Source organism: Balaenoptera musculus, chromosome 3, assembly GCF_009873245.2.
Source record: "Balaenoptera musculus isolate JJ_BM4_2016_0621 chromosome 3, mBalMus1.pri.v3, whole genome shotgun sequence".
Lineage (NCBI taxonomy): Eukaryota > Metazoa > Chordata > Mammalia > Artiodactyla > Balaenopteridae > Balaenoptera > Balaenoptera musculus.
In genome coordinates, this window is record NC_045787.1 from 56,600,436 (window position 1) to 56,619,190 (window position 18,755).

The 18,755-nt window shown below is 38.5% G+C and overlaps 1 protein-coding gene across 4 annotated transcripts in view; it reads left to right on the forward strand.

The window, feature by feature from the left end:
- Positions 1 to 18,755, forward strand: part of ARHGEF28 (Rho guanine nucleotide exchange factor 28) — a 309,300-nt gene that overhangs the window by 51,468 nt on the left and 239,077 nt on the right. For all 4 annotated transcript variants that reach the window (XM_036846524.1, XM_036846525.1, XM_036846526.1 and 1 more), the window contains one exon: positions 667 to 710. In XM_036846524.1, the coding sequence (XP_036702419.1) occupies positions 667 to 710 (44 nt within the window). The remainder of the gene's footprint in view (positions 1 to 666; positions 711 to 18,755) is intronic.

Below are 18,755 nucleotides of genomic sequence, written 5' to 3' on the forward strand. Positions count from 1 at the left end.
AATCTTTAGGTCTCTGTCATTCAGCTGTGAGCTCTTTGAGGGCTGGACCATTTACTGGTCATCTTTGTGTAATGCTGAGCCCATTGAAGGTGTTCAATAAACCTTTCTTAAAGGAAGGTGTTCAATAAACCTTTTGTCTAAGTTGCTAACTGGTTTCCGGGTACAGATGGGATGTGTGCACCTAGTGGAGAGGTTGGTTAGCGTGACAGCGGGCTGCATCCCTCTAGACTGAACTCTCTGGCCCTCACCAAGAGGTCTTAGAACTGTCTTGTCTCTGTAGGCTCCTGCCTCATCCAGCTAAGAGTGAATTTTGACCTCAGAGTAGCCTATATCTAAGTGATTAACTAAGGCAAAACTTGCAACATGCTTATGTTGGCCTTTCTTGGCTTCCTGAAATATAATTTCTATTTGGGAGCAGTCTGTGGGATAATGTTTGGGGTGATAGGTTTTCCTTATGTGTGGATCTTCATGTGAAAGAAGAAAGGGAGGAGGATATTTTATATGGAGAGCATCTTATTCCTTTGTTCTTAATTTTGTCTCTGCGGTTGTCCTATCTAGTGGGTTACTCCTCCCTCTACGATGTTAACTAAAGGGCAGGGCGCAGCTCTGCTGGCTGGTCACACGGGGCTCCTACAATAACTCTCACTTCTATTATTTTCATTGCAGATGCGGAAGCCATGGAGCTGAACTGCAGTGAAGTACCTCTTTATGTAAGTGCCTGAGCATTGGGCTGCAGGTCTAAGTGGCCCTTTCTTGAACTTGAAACCCCTTGTGACTGAAGTGGGAAGAAATGTTCTGTTGGCTATTGAGTTGGGGCTTTTAAAAAAACAACACACAACATTACTGTCTAGTTCAAGCCTTTGCATGGAGCCTTTTAAAACTGGTTGGCTCCTGGTTCCAAAGTCTGGGTTTTAATTATATTTTCCTGAGTAACTTTTAACTGTATAACTTCTGGAAGGCAACTCTGCTCACCACTATAACCACCAATGCTTAACTGTATAACTTTTGGACTCAGAAATACTGATTTCATCTATGTGAATGATTTTTGAACACATTATTTTATGATATCCTGAAAATAGCCAAGAATGTTTTCTGTGTGTATCTTTTTTGGGGAGAAGGTTCAGTGACAATTGTGTCAGGTAAAATCCTGAAGTAGGAATTCAAAGGGAAAAGTGCTGGGACATACATAGAGTAGGTGGGGGATTGGGTGACAGAGCTGCCCGGTGAGATTCCTAGTCAGATGTACCTTCTGGGCTGAGAGAGGATTCCAATCTTGAGAACAGTTACTGAGTGTAACAGAAGTGAGCCAATTGTCTCCCCACATAGAAAATGGCAGATGATTTTCTCTTCCTTCCTTATTTTAGGCAAAACCTCTTTCCTTGGAACCTGTGTTTGGTGGCAGGTGGGCATGGATGTGTGTATGGGAATTAGGGTTTCAAGTGGCCTTTGAATCATCATCAACTCAAGAAATACACCAAGAGTACTAGATCTAGAATAAGGACATGACCTCAATTCAGATGTATCCCGAATAGAACAGAATATCAAGGACTTGGAACAAATTTAGTCAGAATCTTAAATCAATTAAAATATATTCATTCGTTTCCCCTTAACATACTTCACTACCCAGGTGGCCCTCCCTCTCTCCCTTCCACCTCTTCCCTTGCTGTCACCTCCCTCCCCCTTACACATACCCCACTCTGTTCTCTGGAGAAAGACAAAATGATAAAATAAATGGATTTCAGAATAATGAAAAAGTTGCCTTCTGGGTTACTCAGGGGTCTGGAGTATTCTCTCTCGATTGTGATTTGCAGGTTATAAAATGTATTATAGATAGTTAGACTTGGCCCAGCCATAATTAACGATTAAAAAAAAAAAGACTGGTCCAAGGCTAAATTTAGAGTACTCCCAAGTCTTTTTTTTTTTTTGTACCTTTCTCCTCCTTAGCTTTGTTCATTCCACTCTGCTCTCCTACGTCAAACCAAACAGATCTACAAGTCTAATGAGGATACAAAACCTCGTAGTTTTTCTTTTTTTTTTAATTGAAGTATAGTTGATTTATAATGTTGGGTTGGTTTCTGGTGTACAGCAAAGTGATTCAGTTATACATATGTATATATTTTTTTCTTTTTCATAGTCTTTTCCACTATGGTTTATTACAGGATATTGAATATAGTTCCCTGAGCTATACAGTAGGACCTCGTTGTTTATCTATTTTATATATAGTAGTTTGTATCTTCTAATCCCAAACTCCTAATTTATCCCTTCCCCACCCCCTTTCCCCTTTCATAACCATTAGTTTGCTTTCTGTCTGTGAGTCGGTTTCTGTTTCGTAAATAAGTTCATTTGTGTCATATTTTAGATTCCATATATAGGTGATATCATGTGGTATTTGTCTTTCTGTTTCTGACTTACTTCACTTGGTATGATAATCTCTAGGTCCATTCATGTTGCTTCAAATGGTATTATTTCATTCTTTTTTATGGCTGAGTAGTGTTCCATTGTATATACATATGACATCTTCTTTATCCATTCATCTGTCAGTGAACATTTAGGTTGCTTCCATGTCCTGGCTATCGTAAATAGTGCTGCTATGAACATTGGGGTGCATGTATCTTTTCAAATTATAGTTTTCTCCAGATATATGCCCAGGAGTGGGATTCCTGGATCATATGGCAACTCTATTTTTATTTTTTTAAGGAACCTCCGTACTGTTTTCCCTAGTGGCTGCACCAGTTTACATCCTCACCGACAGTGTAGGAGGGTTCCCTTTTCTCCACACCCTCTTCAGCGTTTGTTGTTTATAGACTTTTTAATGATGGCCATTCTGACCAGTGTGAGGTGATACCTCATTGCAGTTTTGATTTGCATGTCTCTAATCATTAGTGATGTTGAGCATCTTTTCATGTGCCTACTGGCCATCTGTATGTCATCTTTGGAGAAATGTCTATTTACGTCTTCTGCCCATTTTTTGATTGGGTTGTGTGTTTTTTTGTTATTGAGTTGTATGAGCTGTTGGGATATTTTGGAAATTAAGGCCTTGTCAGTCACATCATTTGCAAATATTTTCTCCCAGTCCATAGGTTGTCTTTTCATTTTATTTATGGTTTTCTTTGCTGTGCAAAAGCTTATAAGTTTGATTAGATCTCATTTGTTTATTTTTGGTTTTATTTCTGTTGCCTTGAGACTGACCTAAGAAAACACTGGTACGATTTATGTCAGAGAATGTTTTGATTATATTGTCTTCTAGGAGTTTTACGGTGTCATGTCTTATATTTAAGTCTTTAAGCCATTTTGAATTTATTTTTGTGTAGGGTGTGAGGGAGTGTTCTAACTTCATTGATTTACATGCAGGTGTCCAGCTTTCCCAACACCACTAGCTGAAGAGACTCTCTTTTTCCTACTGTATATTCTTGCCTCCTTTGTTGAAGATTAATTGACCATAGGTGTGTGGGTTTATTTCTGGGCTCTCTATTCTGTTCCACTGCTCCATATGTCTTTTATTGTGCCAGTACCACACTGTTTTGATTACTGTAGCTTCGTAGTATTGTCTGAAGTCTGGGAGGGTTATGCCTGCAGCTTTCAAAACCTTGTAGTTGATCAACATCCTGGTACAGCTATTTTAACTCAGACCTACCAGATTATGACCAGGCTAAGGAAGAGTCAATACACATTGCTTAACGAGAGAAGAGACTTAAAAAGACCAAAGGAGAGCAAAAATTTTTTCTCTAATTATCAAATAATATATACTAATTAGAATAAAATGAAAAATACAGAAAGTGTTAAGAAAATAAGTCGCTCATAATCTCATCCTCTATAGATAATTTAAAACATTATTTCACCAGTTTTAAGGTACAGTTTTCTCATTTTACATCTCTGAAATTGAGATGCTGTTACTTCACTGTGTATCCTGGCAGATGTCGTGATGGAGCTGTCATTACCTATGCATGTGTGACCTTGGTCACAATGGTTCATGTTGTTGTCATTTCAGATTACTTATGTGCCTTGCTGGAACTATATGAATTAATTGCTTTCAAAATGATTTCACCGTGATTTGGCATTAAAAAGGCAAAGTTACTGTGTATATAGAAAGACATGGAAAGAGCAACATGATAATGTAGTAAAGTCTCTATAAATAAATTTAGATGAGCTCTTTTAATAAGCATAAAATCTCACATTATATCATACTTTGCAGTTTTTTCTCTTAGTGGAATATAAAATGCATATCATAACTGGTATCTCAGATGAAATACATTATATATTTAACATAATTGACTCATTATATATACATATATGTGTTGTAATCTGCTTTTTTCACTTGATGTTTTATGTCAATATTTTTATGAATTGACCTAAGCCAATGTGACCATTTGACCTCATGTAGGAAGAGGTCAGTGGGGAAGTATTATAATGAAAACAAGTCTTAAATTTCATCAAATAAGTAACACATAAACAAAGCAGACACAAACTAGACTCTGACTTGTTTTTATATCTTGCGGCAGACCCCCTCTGTGACCTTCTGTCTTCAGAGGTTTCATAAATATTCACTTCTAGTTTCTCCTAGTTTACTGCAATCTGGTTTATAAACCCTTAACATTTTATTCATATTTATTGTATTTCATATATACTTATCTAAAAATATATGCAAAAATCAAAACCATCTTTAATCCTGTTATTCAAATGATCACTGTCGACATTTTTGGTGTATTTTCTTCCAGAGTTTTATCTATATTTGCGTAGAATTTTATTGAAGGTTCTCTTGGCATTTATTTACATGATGTGTTTTCTCATTTGACTGATACATTGGATCTCTTAATTTTGATGCTTTCATGTACTTTTAGCAATTCTATCTAGCTGTCATGACTAGTTCTTTTGGAAAAACAAGATAACTCTGGTAAGTGTGATTAAGAGAGAACCCAAACAGAACTAGAAATTATGAAGATTCCATAACATATTGAGATGATATCTTAATTATAAAATAATACTAAGCATAATTGTATGCTTATGCACTGGCAAAATCTTTTAAGGAAGGTTTTTTTAAAAAAAATTAATTAATTAATTTATTTATTTATTTTTGGCTGCATTGAGTCTTCGGTGCTGCACACTGGCTTTCTCTAGTTGCGGTGAGCGGGTGCTACTCTTTGTTGTGGTGTGAGGGCTTCTCATTGCGGTGGCTTCTCCTGTTGTGGAGCACAGGCTCTAGGCATGTGGGCTTCAGTAGTTGTGGCACGCAGGCTCAGTAGTTGTGGCGCATGGGCTTAGTTGCTCCACGGCATGTGGGATCTTCCTGGACCAGGGCTTGAACCCGTGTCCCCTGCACTGGCAGGTGGATTCTGAACCACTGTGCCACCAGGAAAGTCCCAAGACAGGCTTTAAAAATATAAATTACAAGGTTTATCTCAAGAAGAATTAAATCACATAGTGGGGCAATAATCATGGAGAAAAAAATTGATAGTAATTATTCCCCAACTTCTACCTATCCTTCACAAAAGGATACTTCATTCAAGTGGGTCCTGTGATATTTTTGTTCCTTTGATTATAACCTGTTTTGATTAATCTCTTATAACATTTTTTAGTTAAAATGTTTTTCTGTCTTTACTTTTGGGTCACTATAGAGAATCCTTCCTACAGATGATAGATTCTTTATACCTTTAGAAAAATCTATGGATATGTCCATCGACAGATGAATGGATAAAGAAGATGTGGCACATATATACAATGGAATATTACTCAGCCATAAAAAGAAACGAAATTGAGTTATTTGTAGTGAGGTGGATGGACCTAGAGTCTGTCATACAGAGTGAAGTAAGTCAGAAAGAGAAAAACAAATACCGTATGCTAACACATATATATGGAACCTAAAAAAAAAAAAAAGGTTCTGAAGAACCTAGGGGCAGGACAGGAATAAAGACGCATACATAGAGAATGGACTTGAGGACACGGGGAGTGGGAAGGGTAAGCTGGGATGAAGTGAGAGAGTGGCATGGACATATATACACTACCAAATGTAAAATAGATAGCTAGTGGGAAGCAGCCGCAAAGCACAGAGAGATCAGCTCAGTGCTTTGTGACCACCTAGAGGGGTGGGATAGCGAGGGTGGGAGGGAGACGCAAGAGGGAGGAGATACGGGGATATATGTATATGTATAGCTGATTCACTTTGTTATAAAACAGAAACTAACACACCATTGTAAAGCAATTATACTCCAAAAAAGATGTAAAAAAAAAAAAATCTATCGATGTAAGTCTTTGTTTCTCCCCCTCATACCTTTTGTTTGGATCCATGAAAACTTCCAACTTCTTTTTTAAAGTTTTATCCTTTTGTCTTTCACTATTGTTTTCCCCTTCTAGAATAGCTGATATTCTAGGGTTAGACTGTTCTAGCCATTTTTTTTTTCTTTTTAGTCTGAATTCTGGTAGTATGTTTTCTTTTCTACGTAAGTTTTCTGTACTGTTATTTCCTGCTTGCCAGAACAGTTTTAGACCATTACTTTGTTTTTAGTTTCTGTGTAGTATTTTCAAATCTTGGCCTGTTTCTTCTTATGCCCACATAGTTTTACTGTGAGCACAAAGCAAGAACTTAATTTTTTTCCCCTCTATCTCCCAGGAATCTGTTTCAGAGGGAGGGAGGCAGTCTCTGATTCTGTGTGCTTTAAATTTTTTTGACTTTTTTGGGGCAAACTTTTTTCTCCTTTTTTTGGGGGGGGGGTTGGGCAAACATTTCTGTTTGCTTATCTTTAGGAAGGAGACAATCTTAGTATTGGGAATGCAGAAATATTCCCGAGCTCAGCCGCAGACTTATGCTAATTTTTAAAATGAGCCATGGAGGTCCACTGAGTTGCTATTGCAGGAAAAGAGAAACACTGTACTATAATAAGATTAGAGAAGAAGCAGGAGTTGGCAAGACTGGTAGCGAAGAGTTTATAATACTGATTTGCAAACCTTAGGGATATAAGCATTGCAAATCCAATTTCCAGCCTCTGAGCAGCTTCCTGCATCTGTACTTTAAGGGGCACTAAAGGAAGCAGCTCTGGAAGGCCAGGCTGTTTGTTCCCAGTAGAAAAGGTAGCAGAGGCATGCCATCTGGTTTGAAGTCTAGGCTTAATTTTCAGATAGAATGGTAACATGGTTTTAGGAGGAGATGTTTTAAGCTAGCAAAGAGTTGTAGTGAAGAAGCTAATGAGAAATGTGAAAGCCTGGAAAAATGTAAATTAGAATTATTATAACTGATCTAAGATACTTGTATTCTAGCTTAACACTCTTTAATGGACACCACTTGGGAACTTAAATCCTATATTTGAAATCATAAAGTTATTTTTAGTCTTATTTTATTTTCTAGTCTGTATATAAAGAGAGGAAATGATGCAAGTATAGCTTGAAGAGAGATTTTGCTTACTGAGTATCTGATTGAATTTTGAAAGAGAAAGCGATTGTAAGCCAAATTGTATGTTTTTGCTGAATTTTTTTTTAAATTGAAGTATAGTTGATTTACAATATTGTGTTAGTTTCAGGTGTGCAGCATAGTGATTCAGTGTTTTTTTTGTTTTTGTTTCTTTTACAGATTATATTCCATTGGAGGTTATTTTTGATTACTTTTTAAATTGAGTTTTCTCTAAGTTTTTGTGGATTAAGGAAGGTTATAAAACACATGTTGTACTTATGTACTTCATCCAAGAACTTCCTTTTCCACATTAATTATATTTTTATTTTTATATAAAGTGTACTTAGCATTCATCTTTCCAAAAATATCAGTTCAGTGCTGTGAACAAAACAGAAGAGCTTTTCCTTGAGAAATTGTTGTTTCCAAAGATTCTTTTTTCCTCAATAAAATAGCTTTATTTTAAATGATTATTTAAATCATACTTGCTCATTATAAAAAAAAAATAAGAAATTACCAAGGAGAAAGATCACTTTAAATTCCACCTTTGGGAGAATTTTCATTAGTGTTTTGATGACAATCCTTTCAGGAATTTGTTTTTGCATATCTATACACACCCCCCCCCCCCCCCCCCCAACAATCCATAAAAGGAATCATAGAGAAAAGCTGTTTATGTTATCTTGCATAGATCCCCATTATTCTCTCCCCCCATCTTATATCTCTACTTCTGTCCCACAGGTAACTCTTGCTGAAACCTATTGCAGTCACTCTCGGCAGCATTAGCATCCTTGGGAAACTTGTTGCAAATAAAATTCTCACACCTCACCCTAGACCTACTGAATCAGACACTCTGGGCATGGGGCCCAGATATCTGTGTTTTAACAAAACCTTCAGGTGATTCTGATGTGTGCTAATGTTTGAGAATCATTGACTTAGTGTATATATTTCTGCATTTTTCTGTGCTCATACAACCCTACACATACATATATATAGATACAAGCTTTAATAAAACCATTTAAAAAATCTGGATCAGGGAATTCCCTGGTGGTCCAGTGGTTAGGACTCTGCACTTCTAACGCAGGGACCATGGGTTCAATCCCTGGTCGGGGAACTAAGATCCTGCAAGCTGCATGGTGCAGCCAAAAAAAAAAAAAAAATCTGGATCATATTATATAAACTTCTGTATCTTTGCCAACTCAGCATTACTTTGTGGAAATTCCTGCAAGTCGTCAGGTGTAGCTCTAATTCATTCTATTTAATAAATGGGTGTGGATCAAGACACTTCTCTGTGGATGGGTGTTCACTAGACGTCCTTGTCCATATGTCCTTATTTATCAATACTTTCATCTTTATGGGATAGATTCCCAGGAGTGGAATTGCTGGATGCAGGATATACATACTTCAAATTTTAATGATTTCTTTGCAAATGAGGTATAAGAGTTCACATTTTATTCAGCAACTTTCAGATATATTTAATATCTAGTTCTTTAGCCCTAACAACTGTGATAATTATGAATTGGGAGTTATAAACTCACTTTTACTGTGCAAAGGTAGCATGTTAAATTTTGTGTTAAATTTTATAAAAGTTCAAAAAATTCCCTTGTTTTAATCTTTTTTTTTTTTTTTTTTGCCATGGTGCTTCGTTTCTGCTGTTTCTCGGATTCTGGCTAATATGAGCATCTAATCCATGGAGATTTCTACAACATCTGCAAAGGGTGTGTCTGTGGAACTTTGCGTGTGGGCTCTTGCTCTCTTCCACCCTTTAGATGTGTTAATCGTAGCAATTGACTGAGAAGAGTAATCATTTCTTTCTCCTGAGGCTGCAGATTGTATAACGGTTTGGACGATGGAGTTTTAGCTTCAGTAGCTTATTGCCAGCTGGATCTAAATGGCTTCCCTTTTCCCTTAGCATTTTGTGTTTGTTATTCTTTTATTCTGAGTCACAGTATCCTGCTGAGTTTGGTCCCAAGTATATTGGTTGCTGTTGGGCTTATTGTACGTAATTGAAGGGGTAATCTGATGTTTGCTGATCATTTCACGTAGTTGAGCTAAACCTCCTTCTTTCAACCACTTCTATTTCTGGGGCTTGGTACACTCTCCTAGGCCCCAGCCTTCTGGAGGGGGGACCCTAGGACAGGACCCAGCGAGGCAGTTTCCTATTGAGGCTGCAAGTGACTTGGTTGCTTTGTTCTGCACTCACCTGGCGGACGCCTCCTTCCCGCAGATTCCTTCTGGCTTCTGGTTCCTGTTGAAGGAAATCCTGTCCTCCAGATGCTGCCCCCTTCTCTGCTTGTGGCTCTGTGTCCCCTCATGGGCCGCCTGTGATCAGCCTGTCTTGACCATCAACTTGGAATCTTAGTATGTGAAGGCACCTTAGAGGCCTTCGCCTGGCCACCCGCACTTCGCAGATGAGGAAATTCAGGTTCCGAGAGGGAGAGTCACTTATTTGACTAGTTAACTCAGCTGGTTTGACACTCAGGATTTGTAAATGATGTATTGGAAGCCATAACATTTTTTTGCTCAGAAAGTTTGTTAGTGGCAGATCCATGATAAGCCTGGGATTTTCCCACCTTCACTGGCTAATCAAAATGACCTTCTCCATTGCATTGCTTCTGCCACTTCATTTCCCCGTTGGCCAGGTACCCATTTTGTCCTTTGCCACCCTGCAGTCTTCCTTTGAGATTTACAATGTGAAGAATGGTGCTACTTCTTGGACCTTCAATTAAAATATCTCCCTTTTCGTACACTTTTTTGTCCTGCTGGAGGATGCTGCTTGTAACTAAGTCTAGGCAACCCTGACCCTCTAAAGCTCATTTGCTCACAAAAGCTGGGCCTGGTAACTGATGGTCATTTGTGCCATCAAGCTCTCAAGCTCAACTTAATATAAATTTCACTAGTTCGGGCGTCAGGGCACAGGCGAGGGTATCTTTTAGCACATGTCAATACAGCTAATTCTGGCTTTGAGAATGGAATCAGGAGGGGCTTTTGCCTGAGATGAACTTCTGGATCACACGTTTACTTTGTGCAAATTTGTTTTTAGGAAGTTATACTAACGTTACCTGTGTTTTGACTTAAACATGGCAGCATGAGCATCTCAACTAATTTCTACCTGTTGGGTGGCGTCCTCCATCATTGTCTGAGCTGGGCTGGCTGAAGTCAGCTCTCCTTGGTGGTTCTTACTTTCTACCAGCTTAGCTTGACCTTTTCCTGGCTGCTCTTTCTCTGCCTGGTCCTGCTTTTACCTTTTTGCCTTTTCTCTTGTTTTCCTTAAGGAGGGGGCAAACCAATTCCAAAGCAGCATGTTGTTCTAGCCACAGAGCAGGAGAACTGTGGTAGCTACCCTGCCTGGCCAGCAGCCACAAGATGTCAGTTCTTGTGAAATCTTGAGCTCCTTAGCTGCTACAAGAGATTGCTTGATGGTTCTGGCAGGTAGGGAGGGGAAAGACCACTCCTTAGACTCTAGCAAAACCTTTGACTTAGAGACGTTACATAAATCCTCCCTTAGCTTCGTCCCTGTCCAGATTCTTAAAGAAACACTACTCTTTCCTCTCAGCACAGTGGCACTTTATGATGCCCTCTTCTGTTGTCACCATGAGATGACAGACTTCTGTGAAAAGGCCTGAAGGTAAAATGTACAACTGCAGGAAACTGCAGGAAGAATTAGCCCCAGCACTCAGCATATTTGAAGGAATGTCTTTGCTGGTGTGGGCTGGGGGCTGTGGGTACCTAAGTACCAAGTGTTCTTAAAGTCTGATTGTCTCACTTCCCATATTTCAGCGGCAGCCCTCACAATTTTGGGTAATGTGCAGTCTTGTATTTCGTTAACATAGAACTCGCAGGAATTAACATTTTTGTTCTATTTGATTTTTTTAAAAGATGTATTACCATCTTAAGCAAGAATTTTAGGCATGACGGGTGTGGGTCAGATTTTTCTTTGGGAGAACTCTCAGTAGAAGAAATAAGACGTGAAGCAGTAAAAATGTTTTATTTTCACATTCTGGAAAGGCAGCTCTTCTAGAAGGTGTGATATATAGCGATTCTACGTTATCAACAATTCCTCCCCCTCACCCCTGAGGGCGTGTGCTCTTTGGTTTGAATACTGTTGTCCCAAACTCCTGCCTCTTTTTCCTCTCCATAACTTGATGTAGTTTGGCTTTAATGTTGTTTGTTTGTTTGTTTTAATGAAACTAGACTCACGAAGGGCACTAATTTGGCTCTTGCTTAATCTAAGGTTTTTTCTTAAGTCCCCATGTAGTGCAGTGCACTCTTCGAGTCACTGAGGATGAAGTGAAGAGGGAAACAGAAAAGGTCCTAGGACCTCACTCTGCCAGAGTCCACTTCAGAGTTGGAGAGACAGACAATGAGTAGGTAAACAAAGACATAAGAATTTCAGCTAGTAGTGTGTGTTAGGACAGTACAGCAGTATGATATGGTAGAGAATGGTGTGTGTGTGAGAGATTTGATAGTTTAGGAACCAGAATCCCCTGAGAGCCTTCTAGTAGAAGGATCGGAAAGCACAAAGGCCCCGAAGTAGGAATGAACCTCATGTATCTGAGGGACAGCAAAAGGCCAATGTGGCCGGCGCATCCTGAGTGAAGGAGAGGAGACAGGTCAGAGAGGTGGGTGAGGTCATTCACGGAGAGCTTTGTGGCCAAGGTGATGAAATGAGAAGTCGGTATGGGAGTCTCGGTGGGGAAGTTGCCTGATCTGATTTATACTTTAAAAATGTATTCTCAGTGTCCTCAAACTCCGCTGATCCTCTTTCAAGTTGTGCTCTTTCTTTGTCTATTGCACTTTCTTCTCATCTGCTTACGTGGGCATTCCCCGGGCCCACTCCTTTCTCCTCTCTTTCTAGGCAACTTCTCTCTCCTTGTTTCTTCAACCACAGCTCCTCCGCGAAGACTCCCACACGCAGGCCCTCCTCCTGACCTCTGCGCCTGCTGCGTCTTCTGTTTCCAGCTGGCCCGTTTGCTCTTTCCACTCAGTTATCCAGCCTTGGCTTCAAATCCAGACTGTTATGTTTAAAAAAACTTTTTCAAGTTCTCCTCTAAACCAACCCCCTTTCTAACTTCCTGATTTCTGTTACCATACCCCCATTCTCCCAGGCACCGTGGCTTGAAATCGGAGTTTTCCTTATTCCTCTGTTACCGTCTTCTGCACTTGATCAGTCATCAAGACGTGTTGATGGTCACGACTGTCTCTTTTCTCTCCTCTGCTGTGATTCTAATTCATCTTCGGATTGCTGCCTTTAGCCTCTTCAGAGATGCCTGTTTCTCAACTTTGAACACTTTCCTCTCCCCCTCAGATATGGGTTATCACCTTGCATTTGTCTCTTGCTTTGTAGCCATATCCTCTCTCTGTTCTAATGAGACAAGTCCCCTCTCTATCTTGGAGGGATTTCTTCATTCTCTTATTTGCAGAACGTTGCCCAGGCTGCTCCAGTTCCCTAACCAGGAATAGCCTCAGGTAGGGATGGGATACAGTGTTGGAATAGCCTCAGGTAGGGATGGGATACAGTGTTGTATGTAGGTTACAACACTAGAAAGCTGTACATTAGGTATCTTTTTGGCAATATTCTAAGGCTTGGTTTCACTTTATGGGTTAAGCTACCGTTTTGGAAGCTGTTCCTTTTCTTTGTTTTCTTTTCTCATCTTTTATTTTTTTGAATTTCTGAATTTTATTTAATTTATTTTTTATACAGCAGGTTCTTATTAGTTATCTGTTTTATACATATTAGTGTATACATGTCAATCCCAATCTCCCAATTCATCCCACCATCTCCACCCACCACCCCGCCGCTTTCCCCCCTTGGTGTCCATACGTTTGTTCTCTACATCTTTGTCTCATTTCTGCCCTGCAAACAGGTTCATCTGTACTATTTTTCTAGGTTCCACATATATGTGTTAATATACGATATTTGTTTTTCTCTTTCTGACTTATTTCACTCTGTATGACAGTCTCTAGATCCATCCATGACTCTACAAATGACCCAGTTTCGTTCCTTTTTATGGCTGAGTAATATTCCATTGTATGTATGTACCACATCTTCTTTATCCATTTGTCTGTCGATGGGCATTTAGGTTGCTTCCATGTCCTGGCTATTGTAAATAGTGCTGCAATGAACATTGGGGTGCATGGGCCTTTTTGAATTATGGTTTTCTCTGGGTATATGCCCAGTAGTGGGATTGCTGGATCATATGGTAATTCTATTTTTAGTTTTATTAAGGAACCTCCATACTGTTCTCCATAGTGGCTGTATCAATTTACATTCCCACCAACAGTGCAAGAGGGTTCCCTTTTCTCCACACCCTCTCCAGCATTTGTTGTTTGTAGATTTTCTGATGATGCCCATTCTAACTGGTGTGAGGTGATACCTCATTGTAGTTTTGATTTGCATTTCTCTAATAATTAGTGATGTTGAGCAGCTTTTCATGTGCTTCTTGGCCATCTGTATGTCTTCTTTGGAGAAATGTCTATTTAGGTCTTCTGCCCATTTTTGGATTGGGTTGTTTGTTTTTTTAATATTGAGCTGCATGAGCTGTTTATATATTTTGGAGATTAATCCTTTGTCCGTTGATTTGTTTGCAAATATTTTCTCCCATTCTGAGGGTTGTCTTTTCGTCTTGTTTGTAGTTTCCTTTGCTTTGCAAAAGCTTTTAAGTTTCATTAGGTCCCATTAGTTTATTTTTGTTTTTATTTCCATTACTCTAGGGGGTGGATCAAAAAAGATCTTGCTGTGATTTATGTCAAAGAGTGTTCTTCCTATGTTTTCCTCTAAGAGTTTTATAGTATCCGGTCTTACATTTAGGTCTGTAATCCATTTTGAGTTTATTTTTGTGTATGGTGTTAGGGAGTGTTCTAATTTCATTCTTTTACATGTAGCTGTCCAGTTTTCCCAGCACCACTTATTGAAGAGACTATCTTTTCTCCATTGTATATCCTTGCTTCCTTTGTCATAGATTAGTTGACCATAGGTGCGTGGGTTTATCTCTGGGCTTTCTATCTTGTTCCATTGATCTGTATTTCTGTTTTTGTGCCAGCACCATAGTGTCTTGATTACTGTAGCTTTGTAGTATAGTCTGAAGTCAGGGAGTCTGATTCCTGCAGCTCTGTTTTTTTCCCTCAAGACTGCATTGGCTATTCGGGGTCTTTTGTGTCTCCATACAAATTTTAAGATTTTTTGTTCTAGTTCTGTAAAAAATGCCACTTTGATAGGGATTGCATTGAATCTGTAGATTGCTTTGGGTAATATAGTCATTTTCACAATATTGATTCTTCCAATCCAAGAACATGGTATATCTCTTCATCTGTTTGTGTCATCTTTGATTTCTTTCATCAGTGTCTTATAGTTTTCTGAGTACAGGTCTTTTACCTCCTTAGGTAGCTTTATTCCGAGGTATTTTATTCTTTTTGTTGCAATGGTGAATGGGATTGTTTCCTTAATTTCTCTTTCTGATCTTCCATTGTTAGTGTATAGGAATGCAAGAGATTTCTGTGCATTAATTTTGTATCCTGAAACTTTACCAAATTCATTGATTCACTCTAGTAGTTTTCTGGTGGCATTTTTAGGATTCTCTATGTATAGTATCATGTCATCTGCAAACAGTGACAGTTTTACTTCTTCTTTTCCAATTTGTATTCCTTTTATTTCTTTTTCTTCTCTGATTGCTGTGGCTAGGACTTCCAACACTATGTTGAATAATAGTGGTGAGAGTGGACAACCTTGTCTTGTTCCTGATCTTAGAGGAAATGCTTTCAGCTTTTCACCATTGAGAATGATGTTTGCTGTGGTTTTGTCGTAGATGGCCTTTATTATGTTGAGGTAGGTTCCCTCTATGCCCACTTTCTGGAGAGTTTTTATCATAAATGGGTGTTGAATTTTGTTAAAAGCTTTTTCTGTATCTGTTGAGATGATCATATGGTTTTTATTCTTCAGTTTGTTAATATGGCATATCACATTGATTGATTTGCGTATATTAAAGAATCTTTGCATCCCTGAGATAAATCCCACTTGATCATGGTGTATGATCCTTTTAATGTGTTGTTGGATTCTGTTTGCTAGTATTTTGTTGAGGATTTTTGCATCTATATTTATGAGTGATATTGGTCTATAATTTTCTTTTTTTGTAGTATCTTTGTCTGGTTTTGGTATCAGGGTGATGGTGGCTTCATAGAATGAGTTTGGGAGTGCTCCTTCCTCTGCAGTTTTTTGGAAGAGTTTGAGAAGGATGGGTGTCAGCTCTTCTCTAAATGTTTGATAGAGTTCACCTGTGAAGCCATCTGGTCCTGGACTTTTGTTTGTTGGAAGATTTTTAATCACAGTTTCAATTTCATTACTTGTGATTGGTCTGTTCATATTTTCTGTTTCTTCCTGGTTCAGTCTTGGAAGGTTATACCTTTCTAAGAATTTGTCCATTTCTTCCAGGTTGTCCATTTTATTGGCATAGAGTTGCTTGTAGTAGTCTCTTAGGATACTTTGTATTTCTGCAGTGTCTGTTGTAACTTCTCCTTTTTCATTTCTGATTTTATTGATTTGAGTCCTCTCCCTCTTTTTCTTGATGAGTCTGGCTAAAGGTTTATCAATTTTGTTTATCTTCTCAAAGAACCAGCTTTTAGTTTTATTGATCTTTGCTATTGTTTTCTTTGTTTCTATTTCATTTATTTCTGCTCTGATCTTTATGATTTCTTTCCTTCTACTAACTTTGGGTTTTGTTTGTTCTTCTTTCTCTAGTTCCTTTAGGTGTAAGGTTAGATTGTTTATTTGAGGTGTTTCTTGTTTCTTGAGGTAAGCTTGTATAGCTATAAACTTCCCTCTTAGAACTGCTTTTGCTGCATCCCATAGGTTTTGGATCGTGTTTTCCGTGTAATTTGTCTCTAGGTATTTTTTTATTTCCTCTTGGATTTCTTCAGTGATCTCTTGGTTATTTAGTAACGTATTGTTTAGCCTCCATGTGTTTGTGTTTTTTACGTTTTTTTCCCTGTAGTTCATTTCTAATCTCATAGTGTTGTGGTCAGAAAAATGCTTGATATGATTTCAATTTTCTTAAATTTACTGAGGCTTGATTTGTGACCCAAGATGTGATCTATCCTGGAGAATGTTCCGTGTGCACTTGAGAAGAAAGTGTAATCTGCTGTTTGGATAGAATGTCCTATAAATATCAATTAAATCTATCCGGTCTGTTGTGTCATTTAAAGCTTGTGTTTCCTTATTAATTTTTTGTCTGGATGATCTATCAGTGTAAGTGAGGTGTTAAAATCCTCCACTATTATTGTGTTACTGTTGATTTCCTCTTTTATAGCTGTTAGCAGTTGCCGTATGTATTGAGGTGCTCCTATGTTGGGTGCATATGTTATATCTTCTTGGATTGATCCCTTGGTCATTATGTAGTGTCCTTCCTTGTCTCTTGTAACATTCTTTATTTTAAGGTCTATTTTATCTGATATGAGTATTGCTACTCCAGCTTTCTTTTGATTTCCATTTGCATGGAATATCTTTTTCCATCCCCTCACTTTCAGTCTGTATGTGTCCCTAGGTCTGAAGTGGGTCTCTTGTAGACAGCATATATATGGGTCTTGTTTTTGTATCCATTCAGCCAGCCTGCGTCTTTTGGTTGGAACATTTAATCCATTCACGTTTAAGGTAATTATCGATACGTATGTTCCTATGACCATTTTCTTAATTGTTTTGGGTTTGTTTTTGTAGGTCCTTTTCTTCTCTTGTGTTTCCCACTTAGAGAAGTTCCTTTCACATTTGTTGTAGAGCTGGTTTGGTGGTGCTGAATTCTCTTAGCTTTTGCTTGTCCGTAAAGCTTTTGATTTCTCTGTCGAATCTGAATGAGATCCTTGCCGGGTAGAGTAATCTTGGTTGTAGTTTCTTCCCTTTCATCACTTTAAGTATATCCTGCCACTCCCTTCTGGCCTAGAGTTTCTGCTGAGAAATCAGCTGTTAACCTTATGGGAGTTCCCTTGTATGTTATTTGTCGTTTTTCCTTTTTTGCTTTCAATAATTTGTCTTTAATTTTTGTCAGTTTGATTACTGTGCATCCTGGTGTGTTTCTCCTTGGGTTTATCCTGCCTGGGACTCTCTGCGCTTTCTGGACTTGGGTGGCTATTTCCTTTCCCATGTTAGGGAAGTGTTTGACTATAGTCTCTTCAGATATTTTCTCGGGTCCTTTCTCTCTCTCTTCTCCTTCTGGGGCCCCTATAATGCGAATGTTGTTGCATTTAATGTTGTCCCAGAGGTCTCTTAGGCTATCTTCAGTTCTTTTCATTCCTTTTTTCTTTATGCTGTTCCGTGGCAGTGAATTCCTCCTCTCTGTCTTTCAGGTCACTTATCCATTCTTCTGCCTCAGTTGTTCTGCTATTGATTCCTTCTAGTGTGTTTTTCATTTTAGTTATTGTATTGTTCATCTCTGTTTGTTTGTTCTTTAATTCTTCTAGGTCTTTGTTAAACATTTCTTGCATCTTTTCTATCTTTGCCTCCATTTTTTTTTACGAGGTCCTGGATCATCTTCACTATCATTATTCTGAATTCTTTTTCTGGAAGGTTGCCTGTCTCCACTTCATTTAGTTGTTTTTCTGGGGTTTTATCTTGTTCCTTCATCTGGTACAAAGTCCTCTGCCTTTTCATTTTGTCTATCTTTCTGTGAATGTGGTTTTCCTTCCACAGGCTGCAGAATTGTAGTTCTTCTTGCTTCTGCTGTCTGCCCTCTGGAACCTGTTTCTTATCTCCTGGGTATGTTGGCAACAATCAGGGTGTATTGCTACCCCATGATGCCTTGGGTATAGCCTGTGGCATGAATCGCTGGGCTTTCCAAAGGTGAGGTTAATTCAGAGAGAATTACAGCTCCCTGCTTAAAAAGATGAATTAGAAAAATTAAATTGCCATTAAATAATACTAGATTCACACTTAAGTAGGACAAATCATTTGGGGCAAAGTAGACCCTTGGCTCCAATGAAATAGCTTAAAAACCAAACATTTCTAATAAACCTGTTACGTGCTAAACACTATACAGTATACTCTTTAATGAGTTCTTATTTAATTTTCCACAACCCTGTGGGATAGGAATTATCTCCATTTACAGATAAGAAAATTGAGGTTCAGGGAAACAGGGTGGTGTTCCTTCATTATCATGTATTTATCTGGGCCAGTGTCTGGGTTTCTTACTGAACTGAGTGAGGTATGGCCACCCAGCTGAATTCTTTTGGAACTTGGATTTGAACCCCAGATTTTCTGACTCTCAGTCCAGGGCATTCTCAGTTATACCGAACTATCCCATGAACACAGACTGTTACCCTTTGTTTATATCGAAATACTGAGTGCAGTCTCTAGTGCACTGTGGACTTTCAGTAAATGTTTACTGATTGAATTTCTAGAGAA